The 23,441-nt window shown below is 45.4% G+C and overlaps 2 protein-coding genes across 2 annotated transcripts in view; one reads left to right on the top strand and one right to left on the bottom strand.

The window, feature by feature from the left end:
- WWP2 (WW domain containing E3 ubiquitin protein ligase 2) overlaps positions 1–11,443 on the bottom strand; it is a 117,190-nt gene extending 105,747 nt beyond the window's left edge. The window contains exon 1 of the mRNA XM_084861021.1: positions 11,329–11,443. The gene's annotated coding sequence lies outside the window, so the exon portion shown is untranslated. The remainder of the gene's footprint in view (positions 1–11,328) is intronic.
- A 2,300-nt stretch (positions 11,444–13,743) lies between these two features.
- Positions 13,744–22,059, top strand: NOB1 (NIN1 (RPN12) binding protein 1 homolog). Its single transcript, XM_084861115.1, has 9 exons — positions 13,744–13,885; positions 13,969–14,101; positions 16,064–16,194; positions 17,160–17,231; positions 17,441–17,569; positions 17,671–17,862; positions 18,619–18,716; positions 19,810–19,954; positions 21,389–22,059. The coding sequence occupies exons 1-9, from the start codon at positions 13,823–13,825 to the stop codon at positions 21,656–21,658; spliced, it is 1,233 nt and encodes a 410-aa protein (XP_084717241.1). The 5' UTR covers positions 13,744–13,822; the 3' UTR covers positions 21,659–22,059.
- Positions 22,060–23,441: the final 1,382 nt, after the last annotated feature.

Here is a 23,441-nt window from a genome sequence, read left to right as displayed (position 1 = left end):
GTAGAGGGAGTGCAGGAGGTGGCCAATTGATGATTCTCATCATCAGTCGTCTTCTTCTCCTTCTTTCTCCTTCTCCTTCTCCTTCTCCTTCTTCTTCTTTCTCTCTCTCTCTCTCTCTCTCTCTCTCTCTCTCTCTCTCTCTCTCTCTCTCTCTCTCCCCCCCCCCTTCCCTTCCTCTCTGAAATCAATGAAAGTATATTTAAGAAAAAAAAAGCCAATAGAATTTAGCCTGTTAGGATGAATTATCCTAAATGAAATATGAAATGCCTTGGAGCAGTGAATCTCAATTCTTTCCACACATTTGAATTATCTAGAGAGAGCACTTAAAAACACAAAACAAGCCCAGCGGTGGCGTAGCTCAGTAGTTGAGCATTGACCTATGAACCAGGAGGTCACAGTTCGATTCCCAGTTGGGTTGCTGGCTCCGTCCCCAGTGTGGAGCTTGCAGGAGGCAGCCGATCTACGATTCTCTCTCATCACTGATGTTTCTATCTCTCTTTCCCTCTCCTTTCCTCTATGGAATCCATAAAAATACATTTTTTTAAAAACTTACTAGAAAGCTACAGAAATCAACACTGTGTGGTACTGGCATAAGGATAGACATATAGAACAGTGGAATAGCGTTAAGAGTCCAGGTACAAACCCATAGGCTTAAGTTCAACTGATTTCTTAATTTATTGATTAAAGAGAAAGGGGAAAGAGGAAAAAAACTATCAATTCGTTGTTCCACTTATTTATGCATTCAGTGGTGGATTCTTTTTTTTTTTTTTTAAATATATTTTATTGATTTTTTACAGAGAGGAAGAGAGAGGGATAGAGAGTTAGAAACATCAGTGAGAGAGACTCATCGATCAGCTGCCTCTTGCACACCCCCTACTGGAGATATGCCCGCAACCAAGGTACATGCCCTTGACCGGAATCGAACCCGGGACCCTTCAGTCCCCAAGCCGACGCTCTATCCATTGAGCCAAACCGATCCCGGCCATTGGTGGATTCTTATACATGACCCAACTGATTGAACCTGCAACCTTAGTGTATCATGACAATACCCTAACCAACTGTGCCACCTGGACACGGCAAGTTCAACTGACTTTAGACAAGGGTTCCAAGACAATCGAATGGGGAAAGAATAATACCCTTTTCAACAAATGATGCTGGAGTAACTGGATATTCATGTGCAAATGAATGAAGTTGGATTCATTCTCCCTACATCAGACCTTATACAAAAATGAACTCAAAATTTATCAAAGACTTAAATATATCAGCAAAAACTATAAAACTCTTGGAAGAAACCAGAGGTGTAAATCCTCAAGACGTTAGATTAGGAAATGGTTTCTAACATATGATACAAAAAGCACAAAGAAAAATTAAATAAATTTGACTTATCAAAATTTAGAACTTCTGTACCTCAAAGGATACCATCAAAAAAGAGAAAAGAGAACCAAAGAATGAGAGAAAATATTTGCAAATCATGTATCTGATCAAAGACTTGTATCTAGAATATATAAATAACTCTTACAACTCAACAAAAGACATGTTGACAAATAACCCAACTAAAAAAATGGGCAAAAGATCTGAATAGAGATTTTTTCCAAAGAAAATATACAAATGACCAATAAGCAGATGAAAAAATGCTCAATATCATTAATCACTAGAGAAATGCAAATTAAAACCACAACAAGGTACTTCACATACCCACAATGGTCAAAAACAATGACAAATGTTGGCAAAAATTTGGAAAAATTGCATTTGCTAGCAGGAAATGAAAAATAGTGAGCAGCTTTGGAAAAACAGTTTAGCAGTTCCTCAAAAAATGAAAAATAGCCCTAGCAGGTTTGGCTCAGTTGAAAAGAGCATCTGCCTGAGAACTGAAGGGTCCTGGGTTCAATTCCGGTCAAGGGCATATGCATAGGTTGCGGGCTCAATCCCCAGTGGGGGGCATGCAGGAGGCAGCCGACAATGATTCTCTCTCATCATTGATGTTTCTCTCTCTGCCTCTCTCTCTCTCTCTCTCTCTCTCTCTTTTTCCCGCTCTTCCTCTCTGAAATCAATAAAAATATGTATTTTTTAAAAAGTTAAACATAGAGCCGGGACCGGTTTGGCTCAGTGGATAGAGCATCGGCCTGCGGACTGAAAGGTCCCGGGTTCGATTCCGGTCAAGGGCATGTACCTTGGTTGTGGACACATCCCCAGTGGGGGGTGTACAAGAGGCAACTGGTCGTGTTTCTCTCTCATCAACATTTCTAACTCTCTGTCCCTCTCAATTCCTCTCTGTGTAAAATCAATAAAACATATATATTTTTAAAAGTAAAACATAGAATTACCATAAGACCCAACAATTCCTTTATAAGTATATACCCCAAAAAATTGAAAGCATGTATCCACATAAGAACTTGTACATGAATGTTCATAGCAGGATTATCCATAATGTCTAGAGTAGGCAAGTAGGAGAGAAAAAGTTTTGTTTAAACAGTGATTCATTTAAAATGTCCAATATCTAACTATTGTAAATTTAGAAATAGAAAAGAGAAAAAAAGAAATCATAAAATACATATTACCCAAAAAATTTCTTAAGCTGAAATCCTTCCATAAATGGAATACACTTCTAGACAGAAAGGACCTAATTGCCCAGAACAATAAATGGGAAAAGAAGCACACTGAGGCAAAATGGCATGAAATTTCTTAACATAGGGATCAAGAATATACAGCGTCCAGTCAGGTTTACAAAGAACAGGAGTCAGAATGTCATCAGATTTCTCGACAGCGATACTGAATTCGCAAAGACAATGCAATGCTTTCAAATTTTAGATAAAATTATTTCCAATCTACAATTCTATAACCAAGAAACCCATCAATCAAGCATGACAGGAAAACAATGATATTTTCAGATTTGCAAAGTCTCAAAAGCGTTGCTTCCAAAACTGTCTCAGGAAGCTGCTGAAAAAGATGTGCTCCGTGGAAGTAAATGAAAAGATGCAGGGTCCTGTGTATTCACCTGGGAAAGGCAAAAGGAATTCCTAGGATGGGGATGAAAAGAAGTCCCAAGGCTTTATGGAGCAAGAGCTTAGAAAGCAACCAGTGCAGCCCAGCGGGTGTGGTTCAGTGGTTCGATTCTTGGTCAAAGCACATGCCGAGGTTATGAGCTCAATCCCCAGTGGAGGGCATACAGGAGGCAGTTAATAAATGATTCTCTCTCATCATTGATGTTTCTATCTCTCCCTTTCTCTTCCTCTCTGAAATCAGTAAAAATATTTTTTTAAAAAGGAAAGCAACCAGTCCAGATTAGAAAGTTTATAAGAAGTTGTCATCTCTAGATGAAAGAAAGAAAACAGAAGATTACAAGATGCATCCAAGTGCATTGAAAGAAACGTTATTTTAGCTCCACCAGAATGCTTGGAACTGATGTGATAGGTAAACAGAAAATTGTGCAAATGAAAAAAGTCGGAAAGTATGTAACTCCAGTAAAAACAAAAAGCACAAGATAGGAAATGTGATCCTAATACATGATGTGGCTCAGCTGTGAATAATATTTATAATTTAATAACATACTATTTCATCAAAACTTGTGCTATGGTTAATAATCAGAAGGTGGAGATGGAAGTGTGAGTTTGTGGAGACTGGCTACAAAGAAAGCTAACTCCTCATCTTCAATGGCTAAAAGACAACAGATAAAACTGACGAGTTAAGAAATGGCAGTATAGCCGAAACCGGTCTGGCTCAGTGGATAGAGCGTCGTCAGCCTGCGGACTAAAGGGTTCCGGGTTTGATTCCGGTCAAGGTCATGTACCTTGGTTGCGGGCACATTTTTAGTAAGGGGTGTGCAAGAGGCAGCTTATCGATGATTCTCTCTTATTGATGTTTCTAACTCTCTATCCCTCTCTCATCCTCTCTGTAAAAAATCAATAAAATATTTTTTTAAAAGAAATGACAGTATAAGAACTGCATGTGTATAACATTAGAAATGCAGAAGTCAATACCAAAAGAGATCTAAGAGTTCATGGTCATTGATTCCATGGACTAAGAATCAAGAATAAAAAGAGGTGAAGGAACTGCTGTCACATTATAACTCTTACATTGCTATTTGACTTTCTTCACTATGTGCATGTATTATTTTGTGCATAAATAAAATTTAAATTCAAGAAAGGAAAAGGCTTCTCTTCAAATCTAGTCATAGGATGATGTTCTTATTTAATTTTAATAAGAACAGCTGATAAACATTCATTTAGTGTACTGGGTTGAATTGTGCCACCCCCCCCACCCCCCGCAAAAAAAAATAGCATGTCTAAGGCTAACCCCCTGGAACCTGTGGACGTGATCTTATTTGGAAATAGGGTCTTTGCAGATGCAATTAAGTTCAAGGTTGTGGATGAGATCACCCTCACAGGAGACACAGGGGAGGAGCCGTGTGAAGACTAAGGCAGAGGCTGGAGTCATGCACCTCCAAGCCAGGAATGCCAGGACCCCCTAGAAGAAGCAAAGGATTCTCTCCAAGAGCCTGGAGTGATAATGGCCCTGCTGACACCCCGATTTCTGGCCTCTAGAACTATGAAAGAATAAATCTCAAGTTTGTACCAATTTGTTTCACAGATTAGGAATAGAAGAGCTAATACAATTAGCAGCCAAGGCTTTAAAAGATTTGAATTTCAATGGCATCAGGCTGAAGCTGGAAGTCTTCCGCACGTTGGCAACACATCCGTGGGGCCCCCAGCTCCCATGGATCCAGGCCCCTCAGTGAATTCCTTAAGAAATAACTGTGCAGCCAAGACCGGTTTGGCTCAGTGGCTAGAGCACATGTGTCAAACACAAGGCCCGCGGGCCAAATCCAGCCCGCCAGGCCTTGCAATGTGGCCCGCACCGTGCTGTCATCACTGCACTCCGCTATCAGTATATGACATTGTCAGTTTATGACTGTTCAGTAAACCATTCGGCCCGCGATTTAGGCTGGATTTTAGATTTTGGCCCCTTCTCTGATTGAGTTCGACACCCCTAGGCTAGAGCATCAGCCTGCGGACTGAAGGGTCCCGGGTTCAATTCCAGTCAAGGGCATGTACCTTGGTTGCAGGCACATTCCCAGTAGGGGGTGTGCAAGAGGCAGCTGGTCGATGATTCTCTCATCGATGTTTCTAACTCTCGATCCCTTTCTCTTCCTCTCTGTAAAAAATCAATAAAAGAAAAAAGAAAAAAAGAAATGCTCCTAGACACTGTGCATGGCTCTGGAATTCAAAGATAAATCCCATGGGGCCGCTTGCTCTCTGGGAGCCCAGATAGCTTGTTTTGAAGGACCGCATTAAACCCTTGAAGAGGTTTTGGCAAGAGAAAGCAACCACGCACCAGAGAGCTCTTGCAATATCTAACACACCTGACCTTTCTTCCCACCCAACTTCAGCAAGGCCCTTTCAGACCAGTCCATCTTTCGGGGGCAAATAGGTTGAATTGCTCACTGGCCTGTGAGTGACATTGGACAAGCAACACACCCTCTCTAAAACTCAATTCCTCATCTCTGAAATGAACCTACATAACAGATCCTCTAATGAACCCTGCAGGTTTACGGTAGGGATTAAATGGGTTCAGGTACAGCAGCCAGCACACGGTAAGTGCTCTCTGAGTATCGATGACAAGCTAACCCAGTCTTCTTGATGCTGTAATTCTAGGTTCTAGAATTCCTGGAATTCTTGACCCGGCTTTGAGTCAAGAAACCACTGAACAACGACCTCAGAATGAAGAAGCCTAGGCAGCAGATGAGCAGGGGAGGGCAAAACCACTCACTAGCATCCAGATTTTATTTTATTTTTTTTTAATATTTTTTTATTGATTTTTCACAGAGAGGAAGAGAGAGGGATAGCGAGTTAGAAACATCGATGAGAGAGAATCACGGATCAGCTGCCTCTTGCACACCCCCCACTGGGGATGTGCCCGCAACCAAGGTACATGCCCTTGCCCGGAATCGAACCCGGGACCTTTCAGTCCGCAGGCTGACGCTCTATCCACTGAGCCAAACCGGTCCCAGCCAGATTTTATTCTTGATTAGCCAGCTGTAGACACAGGCAGAGCTTCCTATGATGACTACAGATCCACTGGGCATCTGCTTCTTGAAAGATGTGGGAGAGAAAGGTCTGTTCAAAGGGTTCTTCCTTTCCTTCACACCCTCATGCCTTTCCCGTGTTTTTCCAACACGTAGCTTCTCTCTTGGCCTCTCTCCTCCATCCAGCACTGTGCTGGCTACCTTCCACGCTCCAAAGGCCCATATTGAATAAACAATCCAATGGAACTGAACTTCGCCAGATGACATCCGTACAAAGACCAAGCTCATGGAAGGAGGGAGGGGGAGCACAGTGGAATTTCGGGCTAATAATAAAACAGACTGGAAAGCAGATCTCGCAACAAAACAGGAAGCAAAAAGCATGCATGCCTCAGAGGAAGAGGACCTGCCCTGGTTCCGGACTGCCAAGTCTTGGTATTTGGTGTTTTCTAAGAAATAAGTGTGAAGGCTTGATTTAAATCACAAAATGTTTGTTTGTAAGCTTAGAGGGGGAGGGGCAGGAGCAGGGACTACAACCTTCTAAAAAAGATTCAGCCCTAGCTGGTTTGGCTCAGTGGATAGAGCATTGGCCTGTGAACTGAAAGGTCTCGGGTTCGATTCTGGTCAAGGGCATATGGGTTGCGGGATCGATCACCAGTAGGGGACGTGCAGGAGGCAGCCGATCCATGATTCTCTCTTATTATTGATATTTCTATCTCTCGCTCCCTTTCCCTTCCTCTCTGAAATCAATACAAATATATTAAAAAACAAAAAGATTCAACCAAAACCTGTTTGGCTCAGTGGATAGAGCGTCGGCCTGCAGACTGAAAGGTCCCAGGTTCAATTCCAGTCAAGGGCATGTATTTTGGTTGCGGGCACATCCCCAGTAGGGGGTGTGCAGGAGGCAGCTGATCGATGTTTCTAACTCTATATCCCTTTCCCTTTCTCTCTGTAAAAATCAATAAAATATATATATTTTTTTAAAAAAATAGATTCAGTTGGTTCTTCTACAGATCTTCCCTTTTCTTCCTACCCTTCAGAAATTCCAGGGTCTGTAACAGTCTGAAGTGACTCAAAATCACTCAGGAGCAGCTCACTGATGTGATTCCCTGGGAGTTTATATGCAGACACCCATTTCTGGATGTCGCAGGATGGAAGCATCAGATCTGAACTCAGAAGGCCAAAATTCAAGATCCCAGCTCTTCCATGTCTAAGCCACATGCTTTTATGTCGATCATTTCACTTCAGGGAGGTTCTGTTTGTTTCAAATCTATAAAAACAATAGGACACCTGACAAACAACATGCATTCCGTGCACCTTCGGTAAAGCCAGCATTTTAAACATCAAAAACCCATTGCTGCTGAAACCGGTTTGGCTCAGTGGATAGAGCACCGGCCTGCAGACTGAAAGGTCCCAGGTTCGATTCCGGTCAAGGGCATGTTCCTTGGTTGTGCGCACATCCCCGGTAGGGAGTGTGCAGGAGGCAGCTGATAGATGTTTCTCTCTCATTGATGTTTCTGACTCTCTATCCCTCTCCCTTCCTCTCTATAAAAAATCAATAAAATAATATTTTTTAAAAAAACAAACAAACATAAACCGTTGCCCATCCTTCTTGGAAGTCTCTAAATTGGTTGCCAACCCAGAAAGCCAGATCAACTCCAGAACCTGGCACTCAAGCTGATGCCAGCGGCCCTACAAAGCAGCACACTTGGAAGAGTAGCATCCTTGAGGAAAAAAGAACCCCCTACCTTGCAGTCTGCAAAAGAATCTTTAAATGAAAAATGAAACAGAGGGAAAACCAAGCTCCCTGAGATATTACATAATACAATCTCTGCTACCCTGGTATCCTATATAATAAAGAGGGCTTTATGCAAATTGACCCTCACACCCTCGCATCCCAAGATGGCCATGCCCCATGTTGTCACAAGAGAAGGTGCAGGCTGGGCTGAGGGACAACCCCCACCCACCCAGTGCACAAATTTTGTGCACCGGGCCTCTAGCATTAGTATAAACAATTTTTTGTTTCAAAATTTAACTTCCCATAAGCAGCACTCCTTGGATATGCATCCATATTACTCCACAAGTGACATGGCCCAGGCTCTTAAAGCTAAATACTGTCCTTGTGCCAGCTGCTTCCGCGTGTGCATCTCCAGCCCAGGCCTTTCTCCATCCAGACTTCTCTAACTGCCCGCAATACTGGCCCTGGGAGTTCATGACCAACGTGAACAAAAGTGGGCCCCACCCATGTTCCTCCTCCAGTCTTCCCCATCGCGGTTCATGATGATTCCGTTCTTCTAGTCATTCACACCACACACCATGGAGGCGCCCTTCGTATGGCAACCAGAACGATGCCCTCCACTCCCTGGCCCTTACCCTCACCACCTCTCTGACCTCATCCTCAGCACCTCTCCTCCACCACATCCCTCCAGCCCGGGGCCTCCTGGCTGAGCCACAAACACACCAGGGTGCTCCTTCATTAGGACTCCTGAATTTTCTGTTCCTTCTGCCTGGACCGCTATATCCCCAAAAGCTGCCTCAAACACAGCTTTTCCCCCTCATCTTCAGATCTTCACTCAACCAGCACCCTCTCAAGAAGGCTTCTCTGAGCACCCAAACTCAAAACTGCAACCCCAGCCAACATTTCACAGCCCACGTCCATGCTTTGTTATCATATCATATACTTGGCTGTTTTGTTTACTGTGCCTTTTCCCACTAAAATGTAATATCCACAAGGGCAGAGGTTTTTGCCTTTCTTGTGTACTATATTCCCCGTGTTTAGAACAGCACTGTCCAACATAATTTTTAATTTTCTAGGAAACACATTTTTAAAAAAGAAAGCAAGTGAATTGAGTTCCAATTACACTGTTTAACCAAAAAACAAAACTTAAAAAACCCCTTAGGGACTATACTCACATATTAATATTGTATTGATTATATTGTTATATTTACTATAATATAAATATACCAATGAGATTATCTTTTTTTATATTAAACCTTCAAAAGCAGGTATGCTCATTAGCATATCTCCATATGCCTAGTGGCCACCATCCTGGACAGCTCAACTCTAAAACAATGCGTGGCACAGAGCAGGCACTTACAAATAGTCATTGAACAAGAGAATGTTTTCCCAGGAAGAGGCAGCTATGGTATAGCACAGAGTTCTGAACTTTGATTGCGTCCTACAGTCACAATGTTTGCTGTCTATATACTATTTTTTTTTCTTAAAATGGCATACGTTTATAATTGAAAAAATACTTTAAAATAAAACTTTATGTCCTTTTCTTTTTTTAAATATATTTTTATTGATTTCAGAGAGGAAGGGCGAGAGAGATGGAAACATCAATGATGACAGAGAATAATTGAATGGCTGCCTCCTGCACGCCCCCCACTGGGGACCACGCCCACAACCCGGGCATGTGCCCTTGACCAGAATTGAACCCAGGACCCTTCAGTCCGCTGGCTGACGCTCTATCCACTGAGCCAAACCAGCTAGGGCTAGATCCTTTTTTATGAATGGAAAAGTATGGGTCTAAGGATAAAAGGCCTGGCGTTGGGTTCCTGCTCAGTCATTCCCTGGCTCTGGACTCTAAAGCAAGGACTTGGTTAAGCCTCGGTTTCTTTATCGGTAGAATAGGGACAACACTGGCCCGCACGGGACTGTGGTGAAAATTAAATGAGATGCTGATATCAGCCCTTTGCCCATGGGAAAGTAGTCATTAAGTAAGAGACTGAGAAGTCCATCCAAGCCTTTTTCCCAGGCCTATCGTATTCATTAAGGACCAATAACACAAACTGGCAAATCTGACACGAGGAGAGCTCGGACTTGGGTTCATATCCCTTGTCCTATTAGTGCTTTGTGACCTTCAGAAACTTTACTCACTAAACACTTACCAAGTGCCACAACGTGCCATACACGAGGCCACTAGACAAACAAACCGAGTAAGATATGACTCCTGCCCTCGAAGGATGACTAGCCTAGCAGGCAAACAAGAAAGAGTGACAAATTGTTGAAAAATCAAGTCACCTCTCTTAGTTCTGCCTGTGCATTGTTGAAATGAGAAGAATACCTTCCCAACATAACAATTATAAATGTTCATCAAATACTCCAAAAATGTGAACTCATAACACGTTAGCAAAGTACTTTTTCCCCCCCTACTTGTAACATTTTGGGTCCAAAATGATGCTGGCTCCTGGGACTGTCCAGTCTGAGCATTCCCTCCAGTTATATCACATCCACGAAATTCATTTCACTGCTGCAAATCTCAGCCAACACAAAGAAAGAAAGAAAAAAGGATGAACAGCTTTTCACAAAGGCATTTAATCTCAAAATCATGATCCACATCCTGGTTCTAAGGAGCGCGACACAGACCTCGCAGTCACCCTCCCTAATCACAGATCAGTAGTCACACGGTAAGGGGAGTTGAATAATTTAAACAGAAGAGGAAAAGTCAGAAAGCCGGATAAGCAGACACTGTCCAAGGTTTCAGCAGTCCGCTACGTGGCTGAGGGAATAGCTGAGCTAGGTGGTCCTCCCCAGTTCAGGCTAAAAAAGCCATTTTAGGGCCAGAGCAAAGCGCCCATCCTCTTTTTTTTTTCTTTTTTCCCCAGCTTAGAAATGGATGGGATCTGGGGAGAAAGAAAAAAAAAATCTCAAAGAAAGATGATCTGAAAGGCTAAGGTTCCCAAGAAGCGGAAACCCTACCCAAGCAGGGCTAAGTGGGTGTGACGACAGCAGGCGAAGGTCCTGCGCTCCCTCCCGAAGTTTAAACACTGGATGGGACCGACATCAAAGTCTCGGGGAACAATCATTCCCAGAGAAGGAAGAAGAGAGAGAGAGAGAGAGAGAGAGACTCTCCGCTGGGGTTCAGGCGGCTTCTTCTGGATCTCACCCCTTCTTTCCCTCCCTCCCCGTGCAGTCAGGTCCAAGTCGCCCCTTCTCCTCCTCCTGTCCCGACCCTTCCACAAAGGTCACCGTCTCCATCCCTGGCACCTACGCCGCTCCATTCCCCTTCCAGGAGGACGGGCCGTCCCGCAGCCGCACCCCCGGCCGCCGGCCCCCGCGCCCCCCTCGGAGCAGCCCCCCGCGCGCGGCCCGCGGCGCGCCCACCCCTCCCGGGCGGGAGCCGGGACACCCCTCCTCGGAGGCCGGAACCGCCGCGCCAGGCCCCTCCCACAGGAAGCCACCGCCCCCCGGCGGCCGGGCCGCACCGCCCCCCCTGTCCCCCCGCGTCCCCCCGCCAGCCGCCGCCGCCACCCCAGGCCGGCCCCGCACCCCCGGCCGCCGCGCCCCCGGCGCCCGCGCTCGCTACCTGCCGCGCGGCCACAGAAGCGGCGCCCAACTCCGCTCTCACTTCCGCCTTCCAGCGCCCGCACTCGGGGCCGGGTCACGTGGCCGCGCGCGGTCACCTGACCCGGAAGAGGCTGGCCGGGCCGCAGGTGTGGGGCAACCTTGGGCCTGGCCTGGGATGCTCTGTCGGGGAGAAGGCGTTCTTGTTAACTTTTGTGGGTTTAAAGGGAGAAGAAGCGTTTTTCTTTACTTGCTGGAGTGCTTCCCGAGCCATCCGCCGAGGACTCAGCAATGCCGGTCGCTTACTCTCCCTCCCACCAAGCCCGGGGTTGGGTCTCTAGGGTTAGCGCCACTTCACAGGTGAGAGGTAGCCATTGAATCAAGACATCCAATAATATATCAGTGTTTCCCAAACTTCTCTCATGATGAGCATCACCTGGTGGAGTTGTTCAAATACAGATTCCTGAATCCCAACTAAGAAGTGCTAAACTAGAATTTTTGGGAACATATAGGTAAAATTGTATTCTTAACTTAGAGGTCTGTCTTAGAGCACTTTTTAGCTGGGATTCAGGAATCTGTATTTGAACAACTCCACCAGGTGATTGTCATCATGAGAGAAGTTTGGGAAACACTGCAATATATGTTGTCCTGCCCGGTGTGGGTCAATTAGTTGGAACATTGCCCAGGACACTGAAAGGTAGTGGGTTCGAGTCCCGATCCTGTTAAGCATGTGGTCGGCTAGCGTCTGCATTTTCCGGTTCTGGAAATGAACTCAGATTTTTCCCTGGCACGCAAGCAATGTTTTCTCCTCCTTGAAAGACCTCAATGAGGGATCCCTTGTCCTACATGTATTTGAAAGTGCTGTTCATGTAAAGTGCTTTAAAGTGAACAGGTTTTCCTAATAATGTTTGAGATTTCTTCACTTTAAAAAAAACTACAACACAAAAAAACAGGAGCTCCAGTCCTAACTGGTTTGGCTCAGTGGATAGAGCGTCAGCCTGCAGACTCAAGGGTCCCAGGTTCGATTCGGGTCAAGGGCACGTATCTTGGTTGCAGGCACATCCGGGGTTGCGGGGGGGGGGGGGGTAGTGGGAGGGTTGTAGGAGGCAGCTGATCGATGTTTCTCTCTCATTTATGTTCCTAACTATCCCTCTCCCCTCCTCTCTGTAAAAAATAAATAAATAAAATATTTTTTTAAAGAAAAGAAACAAAAATAAAAACTAAAAAAATTGCTGTGATGAACTGGGAAATTAGAAACAGCCTTCAGGGTAGGTAGGGCAGGAACCAGTCAGTAGGTCTGGCAGTTGAAGAGATGAAGTGGGAAGAGCAGTTGAGATGTGTCTGGAGAAGGGAAAAGGATTTGGGTGATGGCTAAACGGCATTGAAGGATTTTTGGAAGTAGGATGCATAAATTATAACTGAGGGGTAAGATTGGAGTGAAGATCTGACAAAGAAGGTATCGAATAACCCAACATCGCTGAAAACTAACTGAAAACTCAACTAACATTCAGCCAAAATTCACCAGCATGAATTTATAATAGGCCAGATCTCCAAATGATAAAATCTCAGACTTGAACAGGAATTCAGAAATCATCTCATAGCCCTCAGTTCGATCCAGTGATGAATTATTTGCTAGTATATAATGTACCTTGCTTAGGGAAGTGGGGCAATGATATTAAAATAAGACATAGACCTTTGGCTCCAAGTTATATTCAATATGAAATGGGGATGCATCGGCCACGATAGCACAGCAATTTTCAAAAGGTGTGCCATAATAATCTTTAAAACATGCAATACCTGACAATTTAGTCGTGGGCACTGACCTCTTTTCTCTTCGATTGTCAAATTAAAAAAAAAAAAAAAAATGACAACAGCCAGCATAGCAATAACCATCTGGGGTGAAGGAGTCGAAATTATATCTATTTTTTTGTTGTTGTCAGATCAGCAAAACATGCATTTTGTGGTGTGCTGCAGAATTTTAGCGATTAATTCGTGCCTTGGGATGAAAAAGGTTGGTTGGAAATCACTGCTATGGCACGATGGTTAAGAAAGTGGCTCTGCCTCGGTTTGCCTGAGTGTTAATCTTGTTACAACCATTTTACTAGCCGTGATAACTTTATTTGTCTTGAGTAGCTATCCCTCGACTGTAAAATAATACCTATCTTATGGGCTTGTGACCATTAAGTTATGTGTATGGACTGACTTTTAACAATGACAACATACACTGGCTTTACACTTAAAAGTAAAAAAATAAAGCGCTGAGGCCTGGATGCTGAAACCTATTTAATCCTCAGGTACTTCCCCCCCCCCCCCCCTCTTTCTCACATCCAAGGTTTGGCCCCGCCCACAAGCCCCCGGGCCCTCGCAGTGCGCGTGCGCACAAGTAGCCGGAGCCGATTGGAGCCGGAATGGCCGCCAGGGGGCGCCGCCGCTCAGTTGCGGCTGTTCCTCCGGCTCCCGGGGCGGCGTGGGACGCAGGGGCGGGCGCATGCGCACTCGGGATTTGTCGAGCCAAGATGGCGCCGGTGGAGCACGTTGTGGCGGACGCCGGGGCGTTCCTGCGGGCCGCGCCTCTGCAGGTACGGGAAGCTCGGGTGGGAGGGAGCCGGGTGCGGGCTGGCGGCCCGTGCGGGAGCGCTGAGGTGGGCCGGTCTCCGCGCAGGACATCGGGAAGAACATCTACACCATCCGGGAGGTGGTCAGCGAGATTCGGGACAAGGCCACGCGCCGGCGGCTCGCCGTCCTGCCCTACGAGCTGCGCTTCAAGGAGCCCTTCCCGGAGTACGTGCGGCTGGGTGAGTGCCTCTGCCCCGGCGTCCACGGCGAACGAGGCCGGGGTCCGGGGTGCGAGTTGGAGTAGGGCGCCTTGATCGGCGGCTGATTTCGGAAACCTCAGGTTCCCAGGAGGAGGTCGTGGTAGGATAGTGCTTCCTGGGTCAGGGGTCAGCGGGGTCTTTCCAGTCACTAGCTGTCTCCCCTGCGTGTGTCTCTCAGGCTCTCTAGGCCAGTGTTTTTCAACCTTTTTTGGGCAAAGGCACACTTGTTTCATGAAAAAAATCACGAGGCACACCACCATTAGAAAATGTTAAAAAATTTAACTCTGTGCCTATATTGACTATATATAAAGTAATTCTCTTGAATAGGAATCAAATAAACACAAAGAAAGTATTTTATAATTACTTTATTATGAAATATTAAGTAAACAAAATAGTGAAAAATTATAAAATTCTTGTCTTGTCTGCACCTACGGCACACCAGACAACATGTGCCGCGGAACAGCGGTTGAAAAACGCTGCTCTAGGCCTCGATCGCCTCATCTGTAAAATGGGAATAATAGTCCCCGCCCCCGAGGCTGCCGGAAGCGGTGAAGAGCACTCTGTCCCACTCCCATAGTGACAGTCATTGGCAGTCATTCGGTGAGTTTGAATTAAAAATAAAAGAACCTGGATTTCTTACTCTTGGCCATTTCTTTGTTGACTTTTCACAGAGAGGAAGAGAGAGGGATAGAGAGTTAGAAACATCAATGAGAGAGAATCATCGATCAGCTGCCTCCTGCACACCCCCTACTGGGGATGTGCCCGAAACCGAGGAATCGAACCTGGGACCCTTCAGTCCGCAGGCCAACTCGCTATCCACTGAGCCAAACCGGTTTCGGCCTTGTCCATTTCTTTTCAGTAGATCAGAGTGATCATTGCTTTTGGATAACGGTTTTGGAAATTGAGGCCAGGCTCAACTGAGAAAAAAAGGATGGCTTTTGGCTTTGCATTAGTCCTGAAAGAACACGAAACCGGTATCGCTTGGCTTGGGCGTCGGCGTGGATCTCTTCTTAGGGATTGAAGTCCTAAGTGAAAAGTCCCAGGTGATTGGACGTGTTTTTAGGGTTGAGGCGGATGATGCAAATGTTTGCTACACTACTCGTTTGTGACTTCTGTAGCTTTTTCCACCGACTCACTGTGAAAGCTTTGAGGAGTTGCTTCACCTTTCTGAAGAAATACTAATAGTATTTACTAGGATTTGGTTGGAGGATGACATGAAAAGCTTTTAACACAGTGCCTGGTGTGAGATACATAGAAATTGCTGCTGTTGACTGGTATCTGCTTTTTAGGAAATGATACAGTTACTGTTCCATGTGGCAGTGTAGCACCAGACCCCTTTCTGTTAATGGGTCACAAAATTTTATTGTACATGTTTATTGTTGGTCTCAGGAGAATTACAGTAATAACAGCTGATATTTACAATGTGGTAAACATGGGGGGGGTATTTTTTTTTTTAATACACAAAAACTGTCCCATATTTATTACAAAGCAACCAATAGTTTTTTTTCCATCATAGACTACAACAGATATTGGTCAGATTAACTTTCCATCCCATTTTGGAATCTGGTCATCCATTCTATTAATTTCAATTGTTAAAAAAATCAAAGAACTTTACAACTGGGAGAGAAGAGACCTTCTATTCTGACATAATACCAACACTCATCATTTGTAAATCTCATGCTAACTCTGAATGCCTTCCTGTTAACTTTGATCTCCAGTTCCTTCATTTGTACTCAGGATATCACAGTATAGCTAACTGGTGTGAATCTTAATGGGAGAGAATATAGATGTCACTATGTTTAGAAAAAAAATGAGGAAATAGATGATAGTCTGAAGAGGTTTTTCTTGACATATTGTTCCCAAGTTCTTTTCATACTTTTCATTATCTGCAGTCATGTGACTTTTTGCCTCTAAATGAAGTTGAGCATCTTTTGTTTACAGTGACTGAGTTTTCAAAGAAAACTGGAGACTACCCCAGCCTTTCCGCCACCGACATCCAAGTGCTGGCACTTACCTACCAGCTGGAGGCAGAGTTTGTTGGGGTGTCCCACTTAAAACAGGAACCAGAGAAGGTAAATCGGGAGGCCTTTTTTGGGTCTTTTTTGTTTTGTTCTAATGTTCTTATTATGGGGAGTATCAGATACACAAAATTAGAGGGAATGGTATAATGGACACGGGGTCCCCATCATTCTGCTTCCCCAGTTATCAACTTACGATCTGTCTGTTTTCCTCTCTACTGACCCCACCCCTTTTGAACTTAGACATCATATTTCACTGATAGGTGTTCCCTGGTGTGTCTCTTTTCAAAAATAATCACAAAACCATCATTATTATATACATATAAAATTCTAATAATAATTCCCTAGTCTTATCAAAATAACCAGTTAGCATTCACATTTCCCAATTTTATAAAAACGTAAAAATAGTTTATTTTTTTGGATCAGGTTCCAGATAAGGGTCAGACATCGCAGTTAGCAAGTGTATGTAGGTCTTTTGATTTGTAGGTTCTTGGAAGATTGGTTAAATTTTAAGAATGCAGAAAGTGTGAAAATAACATTCTTACTTTTTTTAAACTAGAAATAATTTTTCAGAAGCAAGAATACTAGGTGTTTTTTTTTTTCTTTCTGTTTTTGTTTTTGTATTTTTAACCCTGATACCCAAATTCTGGGTTCCTGTTGTGCTTTTGTGGACTTGGCCGCCTTGGCTGGGTTGAAGAGACTAGTATTTGTGCCTGGGCCCTATTGGCTGTTTCAAGATCAGAGAATTGGGGGAGCCAGATAATTAACCTTATAATAATGAATTTCAAATAGTGTTGACAGAGAATTGCTTGCTCTCCTCTGCCTTAAGTCATCAAAACCAGGTGGGCTCACATTCCTATACTCGCTAGAACTGTCCTCGGCTTGTTTTCATGTAGGGTTAGAGTCCTGCACTCCAGAAAATCTAAAAGCCATGCCTGAACTACAGACTTGTACTCTTCCATGTTGAATTTTCAAACTGTATTTCTTTGCTTAGAGCTGTCACATTTTTCTTTTTAAAGGTTAAAGTGAGCTCATCGATTCAGCACCCCGAAACTCCTCTGCACATTTCCGGTTTCCATCTGCCCTCGAAGGTAATTCCTTAGACAAGCCGCGCTTAGCATGCCCTTTCTGCCACAAGTGGTATCTCCACGAATTAACTGTTTACCCTGAACCAAATTTACCGAGACTACTATTGTAGTTTGTCCCGCCCTGTCTGGTCTGACTTGTATGTCACATATTTCATATCATATGTAGCCCTCTCAGCGTTCAGGTTTTTTAATTATTTCTCTTTTAACCTCAGCCTAAACCCCCACGAGAAGCCGTGGGACGTGAACACGCAGCCGGTGAGCCTGAGGACCTGGAGTTCAGTTCCTTCATGTTCTGGAGAAACCCTTTGCCTAACATTGACCGTGACCTGCAGGAGCTGCTGGTGAGGCCCTCGTTACTGCCTCCTCCTGGCGACCGACAGACAGCGCTCCAGCTGCCGCCGCTCCTGCTGGCTGGGAGTTGGTGAATGCTGTTCTGTTTCAGATTGATGAAGGCGAGGATGTTCCAAGTGAGGAGGAAGAGGATGGGTTTGAAGAAAGGAAAGATGAAGACAGTGATGACGATGGGGGCTGGATAACCCCCAGCAACATCAAGCAGATCCAGCGGGATTTCGAACAGTGCTCCGTCCCGAAGGACGTGCGGGTCGGCTGTGTGACTACAGACTTCGCCATGCAGGTGGGTGGAACGGGCATCAGTTAGCTCTGGCTGAGTGTCAGACCTGTCCCGCCGAGGTCTGGGGGTCTGAACAGAGTAAGTGTTTAATGGTTCCAGAAACTTTGCCTGTGTTCTTCAGTAACTTTTAGTTTGCTTGGAGGATAGAGAATCATAACATGACGAAACGTTGATAGGATATTAGAGTATTTTAAAAGAATAGTTTTTTTTATTTTTAGAGAGAGAGAAACATCTATGTGAGAGCAAAACATTAATTGGCTGCCTCCGGCATACCCCCCTACTGGGGGTTGAGCCCAAAAACCAGGCATGTACCCTGACCGAGAATCGAACTGGCAACCTTTCAGTGCGTGGGACGATGCCCAGACAACTAGGCCACACAAGCCAGGGCTAAGACATTAAACTTTAATGTTTCCTATTCCTAATCTGTTGGTGCTTTTCTTTCACACAATGTTCTTTGCTCAGTTAAGTTGTTGGGGGAAGTATAGAGAGTTTCCAGGCCAGAAACGAGTACGTTTGCCCTGACAAAGTAAATGTCTGTTAAGAGGGATTGCTGAGCACAGGTGCCAGCTCTTGAGGCAATTCTGGGTCCTTTCCTACTTTCCTCATCTTGAGAGCCACCCTCAGCTTGCTTTTCCTGAGCAGAAGTCCTTTAGGACCCAGCCAAGGTTTGTGAAGTTCCTTCAGCTCGCATTACACAGACGTTAAAGGAAAACTGAGTTGTGCTCTGAGTTCAGTGCTGCTTGAACTTGTTGGTTGCAGAACGTTCTGCTTCAGATGGGGCTGCACGTGCTGGCGGTGAGCGGCATGCTGATCCGGGAGGCCCGGAGCTACGTCCTCCGCTGCCACGGCTGCTTCCGGTAAGGAGCTGGTCCTCGAACCCGTGCCCTCTGCCGAACACCCTCCTCTCTTCCTGTCCCTCCTGCGCACTGCCTGAAGGAGAGCCTTGCCTTCCATACCTCATTCACACGCATACCTCATCCCACCGGCACTGAAACCCCTGGGACAGACGGCCAGTGGCCGCCCGCCTGAGAAATCGAGGGAGGCGTGTTTAGTCCTTATTTCAGTGGCGGGATTCAGGGAGTGGGTTCTGGAGCAAAGAGCCCTCCTTATTTGGTGATAAGCACTGAAATACTTACTGATGGAATGAAGCCAGGGATTTTCTTGGAAATACGTAGGTAAGTGGGAGGTCCATCGTTGGGGCTTTAGTGGGTGGAAAAGAGCCAAGGCCTTGAGGTCCGTCCTGAACACCCACACCTTCAGCCACAGCAGCTTGTATGGCGTGTCCTCTGTAATCCGTTAGTAACTCACTGGCACCTCCAGAGCCACCTCCTGGCTTACTGCCCAGGCTCACGTTTGGGGACACGGTATTTAGAGTGTAATGGCCCGCCCCCTGAGAAAGCACGGTGATGTTACGAGCATTGAATCTGGAGCCAGACTCCCTGGGTTTGATCTGCCCTATGAGCTATGTCATCCTGAAAGCTACCTTACCTCACCCCCTTCTGTAAACTGAAGATGGTAGCAACCTCATAGGATTGGTTTAATAGGAAACTTGAAGACTGATGCCTGACACAGCTCAGTAAGGATCTGTTATTAAAGTAACAGTATGCTCAGTTTTCATTGTGTCATTTCCCTTCGCCTCTGAGAGATGCAGCTGCGGTTTGGTTATGTTGTCAGCATGGGGCCGGGGGGCCCTGGTCTAGGGCGTGTACAGTGCTTCGGGGGTCTGTACAGAGTTAGTGTTTAAGCTCACTTGATCTTGATTTTCAGTACGAATATAGACCGTGAAAGTGGGGCCTCATTAAGAAGAAAAAAAACAAAACAGTTAGTGTTTAGACTCCCCATTTCTTAACGTTCCCTCTTCCTCTTGAGTCATGTGGCTCATCTTGTGCCCTGGGGACAGGGTTTGCTGCCTGTGGCTCCAGTCCGAAGCGTCTGCTTTTATGTCTCCAGGACAACCTCCGACATGAGCCGCGTGTTCTGCTCGCACTGCGGAAACAAGACCCTGAAGAAAGTGTCCGTGACCGTCAGCGACGACGGGACCCTGCGCATGCACTTCTCCCGCAACCCCAAGGTGCTGAACCCGCGGGGCCTCCGGGTGAGTGGCCTGCGGCTGGGAGAGCGAGACCTCTTAGCACCGGCATCGCAACGAGCAGAGGACAGAAATCCTCGTGGTTTCTGCAGGACAGTCGCTCAAAGCCTGTCCTCACTGCAGGGGTGGGTGAGGCTCTGAGGAGCTGGCAGATGAATGAGAAATAGCCAGTGATTCCAGGCTGTGGGTGAGAAGGGCCAGGTGCGTGTGGGGCCACAAGAGGGCGTCGTTCACAGCACGGCGGGTAGATTTGTGCGGGTGGTTGGGGTCGGGCAGCATTTCCAGAAGCTCGGTGCGCCAGAGAGGAAGAGGTGTTACCTGCTCGGCACAAAGAGAGGCCCAGCCATACACGCAGCCGTGCATTTGTTCTCGGGACTCAGAGAGGAGGGATGGGAGACACAGGACTACAGGGGCGTCGCCAGCCTGGCGCCGAGTTCTCCAAGGGTGAACTGCCTCTAATGAGCTAGAGGAAATTTTCCTTTTTCTTTGTATTTCAAAGTCATTTCAGATGTATTATTTCTGAAACTTTTCTACACAACTAATTCCCACCCACCCTTCACAGATTTCACAAAGATTTTAATCTTTGAGGCCATATTCCAGCTTTGCCACAGATTTCCTGTGAGGTTATCGTTAGCGATAAGTAACTTACGGAAAGATACTCTATTGCTGTGTAAATACTGTTTCTCATCCAACTCTAACTCATGGTTAAAGTTACCTGAATCAGTTTTTACAGTGATGGTTGCCAAATGGTGATTTTCTAACTCCATCGTTCTTTCTGCATTAGCTGGCATTCTGCTGTAAAGAGGGATTTCCCCTCTTAGTGTATTCATTTACATGAGCATGGTCTGTGGACTTTGTTTTAGTCTTCAGGCTGTGATCCATCACCATCCTGTTCACTTAGATGCTCACACTGTGTATAGAGGCCCTTCAGCCTGCTTCTGGTCCCAGTTATTAGAACATTTTTCACTTCCCGGCACAGCAAGATGTTCCGACTCTCATACTGCCCTTGCCCTGGAATCGGCCATTTCTCTGAGCAGCTCCGGGTCATCTTTATGAAGAACAGGTTTTAGAAGCAAATATCTGGACATCAGTGTGCTCATGTCCTAGGGTGTCATCCTAGGGTTGCATCTCTGTCCAGGTGGACAGAGACAGTGAATATATACGTGTATATAAATACACATGTATTAAAAATTGAATTTATAACTTCAGTTTCAACTGAACACTACAGAGTTCATTCTAGCCCCTCTCTCATCTGTGAGTTGTGAGGGTCAAGAGGGAAGACGCATGTCATGTGCTTAGCAGGTAGCAGGCGTGAATGAGACTCCATCGATGTCATCCGCCTGCATCCAGAGCTGTCAGATAAGCTGACGTTCACAGGATCTGACTTGTATGAATGTGGGTCCCTGTCCTTCTAATGGCCTTCCTCCTTCTTCTTTGCAGTATTCACTTCCCACCCCCAAAGGGGGCAAATATGCCGTCAACCCTCATCTGACCGAGGACCAGCGCTTCCCGCAGCTGCGGCTCTCCCGCAAGGCCCGGCAGAAAACGGATGTGTTCGCCCCCGACTACGTGGCCGGGGTGTCTCCCTTTGTGGAGAACGACATCTCCAGCCGCTCAGCCACCCTGCAGGTCCGAGACAACACGCTTGGGGCCGGGAGGAGACGGTTGAACCCCAATGCTTCCAGAAAGAAGTTTGTGAAGAAAAGGTGAAGTTCCACAGGCAGCCTGGACAGCTGCTGCAGCTGCCACATTCTGGGATCTCATTCCCACCTCCCATCTGGGTGAGAAGAGCAGGCCCGGCTCCTGCCTGCTTCCCGGGGCTCCTGTGGGGGTGGCGGGGTCTGCGGTTGGACTGGGCCCCAGAGCACACGGAGCTGTGGTTCCTGCCGTGTGGAGGGGGGTTGCTGAAAACAGCCGTGCCCTGGAGGGAATCTTCAACCTCGAAAGAAGGAAACTTCCAATAATAATATTTTTCTAATAAATGTGGTTGTAAACTATACGTTTTCATTAAATAGGCCAAATTGAGGTATTTAGCAAGATCAAGCATTTAGATTTATCTTTTTGAGGAAGAAAAGTTGGTTAAAAATAAAACTAAGTGTGACCATTTTTTCTCTCTCTCTCTCTCGTTTTAAAGCATTTCAGTCATTCCGAAAAGTTGTGTTGTGAACGCCCATAGTGCCTTTCACTGAGAGGCCCCGATGTTAGCATTTCTTCTCATTTGCTCTTTATCTTTCTATGCTCATGGTACAAAGTATCTCCTAGGAAAGGGTGTTCTTTTATGCAACCAGAATACAATGATCAAGTTTCAGAAGTTTGATACATTATTATTATTTAATATATAACAATTCACATTTTACTACATTGTCCCCAATACTGTCCTAGCATCTCCCCTCAATTCTGAAGTTTCGTTTGGGTTTGGCAGACAGTTTCCTCAGTGGGATTAGATCTTCACTTTGGGCAGGAATGCCACCTGAGCGGTAATTAGGTCCTCAGTGCATTGCACTGAGTGATACCTGGTAAAATGAACCTGCCGAGTCCTAAGATTTCTTTTTTGTTCTTACATCGATAGGATATACACAACAAGCTATCTTAAATTCAGTTTTTTCCTTTACGGTACTCTTATCCATTTGGTATATAATTAACTTGTTAATTATTTTGCTTAAAATTCAATTTAATATTTTTCTTTCTTTAAATCTTCACTAAAGAATATGTTTTTATTGATAAGAGAGACAGAAAACCTCAGTCAGTTGCCTCCTGCACATATCCCAACCAGGGATCAAACCCACAACACTCCAACTGAGCCACCTTGCCAGGGCAATGTCCTTTTTAAAAATATATGTATATTTATTGATTTCAGAGAGCAACATCAATGATGAGGGAGCATTGATTGGCTGCTTCCTGCATGCCCCACCCACACATGTGCCCTTGACAGATTCAAGTCTGGGACCCTTCAGTCCACAGGCTGATGCTTTATCCACTGAGCCAAACCAGCTAGGGCCTATTTTTTAAAATACGAAAACATACAGTTCCAAAGATTATATATATATATATATATATATATATATATATATATGTATTCAATGTGCAGGAATCTGTGCGCCGGGCCACTGGCATAAAGACATAAAAAGGATGCTCATAGTAAACTATATTTTCCCCTCTGGCAATCCCTCCATGTCAGCTCCTAGAGATCTATTGTACCTCACTCTCTTTACCAGCTGCCTAGTACTTGGCTGTGAAAAGCTACCAATTCAAGCACTTGACCATATTATAAGGGTCTACATATTAAGTACTTCTTCTACGTTAGCCCGTTTAATCCATAGAACTGTGATGAGCCACCAGGACTGTATCTCCAGCTGCCTTGAGCGACAAGATGTGAAGTGTCTTGCTCTAAATCACACAGCCTCAGTCTCTAGGCCAAGTTTTCAACTTGACCCAGCTGTGCTTTTATGCAACAAATTTACTATCAACCATCATAGAAAACGGGCTGAACACT

Source organism: Pipistrellus hanaki (genome assembly GCF_964339955.1).
Source record: "Pipistrellus hanaki genome assembly, chromosome: 15".
Taxonomy (NCBI): domain Eukaryota; kingdom Metazoa; phylum Chordata; class Mammalia; order Chiroptera; family Vespertilionidae; genus Pipistrellus; species Pipistrellus hanaki.
Note: the sequence above shows the minus strand (reverse complement) of the source record. Positions and strands in the feature narration are given on the sequence as shown.

Bases quoted from the DNA above. Each gene is read 5' to 3' on its own strand.
- NOB1 (XM_084861115.1), top strand. From the start codon at position 13,823: ATGGCGCCGGTGGAGCACGTTGTGGCGGACGCCGGGGCGTTCCTGCGG. The intron at 13,886-13,968 runs GTACGGGAAGCT...GTCTCCGCGCAG, and splicing joins TGCGGGCCGCGCCTCTGCAG to GACATCGGGAAGAACATCTA. The intron at 18,717-19,809 runs GTAAGGAGCTGG...TTATGTCTCCAG, and splicing joins CGCTGCCACGGCTGCTTCCG to GACAACCTCCGACATGAGCC.